This window comes from Electrophorus electricus, chromosome 18, assembly GCF_013358815.1.
Source record: "Electrophorus electricus isolate fEleEle1 chromosome 18, fEleEle1.pri, whole genome shotgun sequence".
NCBI lineage: Eukaryota > Metazoa > Chordata > Actinopteri > Gymnotiformes > Gymnotidae > Electrophorus > Electrophorus electricus.
Window position 1 is genome coordinate 5,289,190 of NC_049552.1, and position 5,000 is coordinate 5,294,189.

The 5,000-nt window shown below is 43.0% G+C and overlaps 2 protein-coding genes across 5 annotated transcripts in view; both read right to left on the bottom strand.

The window, feature by feature from the left end:
- The window catches only part of golm1 (golgi membrane protein 1), a 7,869-nt gene extending 6,532 nt beyond the window's left edge, over nucleotides 1-1,337 (bottom strand). For both annotated transcript variants that reach the window (XM_035536011.1, XM_035536010.1), the window contains exons 1-2: nucleotides 1,216-1,337; nucleotides 160-327 (exon numbers count right to left, since the gene is read on the bottom strand). In XM_035536011.1, the coding sequence (XP_035391904.1) occupies nucleotides 160-288 (129 nt within the window). In that variant the 5' untranslated portion in view covers nucleotides 289-327; nucleotides 1,216-1,337. The remainder of the gene's footprint in view (nucleotides 1-159; nucleotides 328-1,215) is intronic.
- A 236-nt stretch (nucleotides 1,338-1,573) lies between these two features.
- The window catches only part of ddx51 (DEAD (Asp-Glu-Ala-Asp) box polypeptide 51), a 13,241-nt gene continuing 9,814 nt past the window's right edge, over nucleotides 1,574-5,000 (bottom strand). For all 3 annotated transcript variants that reach the window (XM_027011345.2, XM_035536531.1, XM_027011346.2), the window contains 8 exons: nucleotides 3,665-3,807; nucleotides 3,320-3,497; nucleotides 3,130-3,245; nucleotides 2,863-2,979; nucleotides 2,498-2,599; nucleotides 2,221-2,284; nucleotides 1,973-2,107; nucleotides 1,574-1,695 (listed from right to left, as the gene is read on the bottom strand). In XM_027011345.2, coding sequence (XP_026867146.2) covers nucleotides 1,669-1,695; nucleotides 1,973-2,107; nucleotides 2,221-2,284; nucleotides 2,498-2,599; nucleotides 2,863-2,979; nucleotides 3,130-3,245; nucleotides 3,320-3,497; nucleotides 3,665-3,807 — 882 coding nt within the window. In that variant the 3' untranslated portion in view covers nucleotides 1,574-1,668. The remainder of the gene's footprint in view (nucleotides 1,696-1,972; nucleotides 2,108-2,220; nucleotides 2,285-2,497; nucleotides 2,600-2,862; nucleotides 2,980-3,129; nucleotides 3,246-3,319; nucleotides 3,498-3,664; nucleotides 3,808-5,000) is intronic.

Genomic DNA, 5,000 nt, shown 5'->3' on the forward strand with positions numbered 1-5,000 from the left:
ACCAGACTGGAATACTGCACCATATGCAGCTGCAACTCTCCCATTAAAATGTACAACACAGGCATTTACAGCAGAATCTCTGCAATACTCTTTCTAGTCAGGTCACATTGGCTACTCAGTAAAGACAAATGCAATCATGCATAACATAGGAGAGGGGACCTGTAGCTCCACATTTCTCGAGTTGGAGACCCAGTAGTTGAAGCCGAGCAGCAGTACGCAGGCGATGAGTGCTGCGAAGAGCAGAGAAGGTGTGCGTCCTCCGCGACGGCCATTCCCCAGGGCCCCCATTAGCCAACTGATCCCGAGAAAACACACTTAAGGACGGTCCTGAACACAGAGCACAGGTTCAGTACTGTTACTGGGTGAAAACCTTTTTAAATACCACTGTTCTCTTGCAAATTATTTATTAAAAAAAAAAAAAAGGTACGTTAACTTAGTGTTGGAGAAAAGTGCAGCCTCCATCTGTTAAACGTTTCTTGAGTGTAACATCCTAGTGCTATTTTGTTTTCCCCCAATTAAGACGAGACGCAAAGCCTAAGGTTCACCGCTAGAGTTTATTCTAAAGACACCTTGCGGCTTGCATTTTCCCGGCGTCAAGGACGAGAACAAACGTCTAGGACACTTTTTGAACCTGGTTCAGTACGGCAGGCTCACAAACACGCAGCGCAGAGCAGCTTTACGCTACGCAACGATGCAATTAGACTTTATATGAATATGCTAATCCTAAACGATCCTTCTCCTAGCCCAAGGCTTGGCAGCTTCTAACGTCTCTTTAAACGGATAAAGATGTATGTATGTACATCTATGTACCATGTACCAATGATTCGAGAATTTGAGATCACCATCTTAGGTGGCTGTCCGACTAGATGGACGGCGGCATCATGTATTTCTAGTAGCCTCCCAAAACGTTGGAGCGCTAACTAACTCTGTCAGAATACCACCACCTGACTGTCGTATCATTAACCTCTCCAGCTATAAGGTGGCTTGTTCAAAAAATCAGTCATGCAGAAATTGCTTTACATCACTTTTAGAATAAACACAACTGCGTTTGCATCGCGGGTAGCTAAACATCACAATTCATGTGTCTAGCCGTTTAACGTACGCACTGGCCAACAAGCTAAGGCTACCGTGCTTATACATCAACCTAACGCTAGCTAACGTCGCTCTTATCCAGGTTTATACAAGAACGAGAATTGCATCGCAAATTATTCTCACCTCTGTATAAATTGTGCGGATGCGTCAGCTAAGGCTCAGGCACGTCGGCATATCGATCATCTACTTTATTTTCCTGACCAAGGGTTTGTCAACCTCTAGCCGTTACATCCGTTACATCCGCACATAAGTATCTTTTGGGTTTACGCGTATAGAACACTGCGCATGCTCAGTAAGTCGTGTCGCGTTTCGGCGTTTTCATCTTTCGAAAACGATGCGAAGAAAAAACTACTAGTTACGGCTCTGAGAGTTGCGAAAAAGAAACTGCTGGTTACAGCTTTAACGTCGCTGTCCATAAATCAGATGTTCAGATGTAATTCACATTTAGGTCGATGAAATGAGAAACCAGTACTAAGCATAATTTAATTTTAATTTGTACATTTTATTGAAAACACATTTTTTTCTTTAAAAAAAAAAAGACGTGAAAAAACAATTCTTGCAGATTGTTAATAATCCTTAGAAACGCTTCCGTGCATTTTCCTCCTGAGGGGGGGGCAAAAAAAATCAATCATATTCATCCTTTGCTGAACCGTTAGTTTCGAAAATGTGCATGAGGTGTGAGTATGAATTTGCTCCAAGATACAATCGAAAATCACAATTTTACAGTGTTTAACAATTTAAACACTTCTTTGCCTTGATTCTTACTTATTTGAAAATGTTACATATTTCAATAACTGTACTGAAATTAGCTTAGTTTAAGAAATTGTTGGCTGTGTGACGAAGTAATACTACAAATTTGAAATAGTTTTTAAGTCTTTACCCGTATAATTTTACCAAGCTTTTCTAATACTTCTCCGTAGCGGCTCTCCATTTCTTTGAGGATCTCCGGTTTTACAATATGTTTCTGTAGACCAGGACTGCCGGCCTCCTGCACCATTTTCTCAAATCTCTCCTGCTGCTCACACGCAAAAAACAAAAAAAAACAACCAAGGCCTTTTGAATCTGTCTTTTGTAAAAAGGTAATCAAGAATAGTCAGTGTCATGTGTGACATCTGGATATCTGCACACCTGCACTCCTAAAATGAACGTGAAAGCCACTCCAGATTTTCCTGCTCTTGCTGTTCTTCCCACCCTGAAGCAAATGGCGAGAAATGGGATAAAACAGCAGCAACTTCGGAATCCCTCTGAAGTCTGAAGTGTCTCCTTTAATTCATAAACCTTCGTCCCAACCTCCAGTTTTTCGCATATGGGCAGTATCTTAATCTAACCAGCATCTTAAACATCTGCCTATGGTTCCCGACCTCTTATGGAATTGTGATAACAGTACATAAGCCAGTCAACGTGCCTGTGGACGTAGTTTCTGATGAACTGAGGGGCATCGTAGTTAATGACACATTTAACTCCTTGTATATCGATGCCCCTGGCTGCAGCGTCAGTGCTAATTAGCCTACGAAAAAAAAAAAGACATGTTTAGAAGGCAATGCAAAACATTTCTGTACCTGCCTCTGTCACACCTAATCTAGGCAATGTTGGTAACACTACAGCAGGAATATTTAACTGAAGGCCTAGTGTTTCTGGACCAAACCTGCAGAAAAGCACCTGATTTTGTGCTTATTAAATAGAGTGGTGAGCTCTGCAGGGTTGAAGCTAAAACCTGCAGATGGCTATCCATAGAAAGGTCCAACATGACCAAGGCAAAAGCATACATACAGATGAATCTTTCCTCGTTCAAAGCTTTTCAGGCTTTCCTTCCTCTCCTTGGAACTGAGTCTGGAGGAAAATTCTGCAACTTCCACTCCTCCATAGAGCTTTACCAACAAGTAAAGCCTGAGGGAGAACATGAAAGTGTTTCCATAGTAAGACCTTTTTTTCCCCCCTCACAGATAAACAGCTGAGAGTTGAGCAACTTCAACACTCAAACTGCTACTACCAAGCATACCAGGCTTATACGTACTTGATCAGTGACAGTAACGTTACCTGTGCGCTGCCTCCCGTGAGTTTGTGAAACATAAGACAGGCCTGAACTTGAGTCGGAGCAGGAAGTGGAGGATGAGAAGAGGTTTCTTGCTCAGAGTGCAGGGGACATAGTACTCCTGCATTAAGAAGAGCAATAAATGACCATAATCTGAGTGAGGGAGTGAGGGAAAGTCGTTTTGCAGATGCTCACCGAGAGGCCCTGGGGGAAGATGAATTTATCTTGTGTGTGTGTGCAGCTGAGTGCTGAGGTGTGCTTGGAGCTGAACAGACGAGGCTGATAAAGACTGAGCTGCTGCAGTTTCTCCGGGTTCTGGGTCAAAGTGGCTGAGAAGAGCAGCTTCTGCAGCGGCATCTGAGGGGGAGACAGACTAACACACACACACACACACAATGTAAGACTTTAATATTATCACAACAAGGGGGTGAACATTTTTACACACTATTTACACACTGTTATCACAGCAACTCCTATGCTAATAGAAAAAACATAAAATTTGCATATTTACATTTCTAGCTTCATTCTGTATAGTCATACCTTGCCACTGTTATTGGGCCAGGCTCCGCCCTCCTGAAGATTGATGTCTCTGAACCTCTCTCATGCTTAAAGACCATTTTGGTCACCTGACTGAGCCAGGCCTGGTCCATGCTGTCGGTCATTCGGTCAGCCTCATCGATGATCTAAAACATCAAGAATACAGACAACGCTCAGTGTGTGGCACATTCAACCAGCTGATCCCAGTACGGGTGTTTTGCCACAAATTCTTGTTGTTAGAATAAAATCACTCCGTCAGTCTGGGATGAAGAAGACCATGTTGGTTTTGGACATGGACTACCAATGACCCTCTCATCTGATGAGTCAGCACCCTGTGTTCTCCCCCTGACCTCAAGTGAAACTCCTTGTCACTACAAGATGATTTCCTTAAAAGTTATAATAATCAGTAGCAGTTGGCGAATCTCCAACTGCTCCCAACCAGCTCCCTTCATCACCCTTCTAAACTTCTCAAACACACACACACACACAATCACACACACACAATCACACACACACTCACACACACACACACACACACACACACAATCACACACACACACAATCACACACACACACAATCACACAATCACACACACACAATCACACACACAATCACACACACACACAATCACACACACACACACAATCACAAACACACACAATCACACACACACACACACAATCACACACACACAATCACACACACACACAATCACACACACACACAATCACACACACACACAATCACACACACACAATCACACACACACACAATCACACACACACAATCACACACACACAATCACACACACACAATCACACACACACACACAATCACACACACACACACACAAACACACACACAATCACAGACACACACACACAAACACATACACAATCACACAATCACACACACACACACACACACACACACAATCACACACACACACACACACACACAAACACACACAATCACACACACACACACACACACACACAATCACACACAATCACACACACACAATCACACACAATCACACACACACACACACACACACACACACACACAATCACACACACACACAATCACACACACACACACAATCACACACACACACACAATCACACACACACTCACACACACAATCACACACACACACAATCACACACACACACACACAAACACACACACAATCACACACACACACAATCACACACACACAATCACACAATCACACACACACAATCACACAATCACACACACAATCACACAATCACACACACAATCACACACACACACAATCACACACACACACAATCACACACACACAATCACACA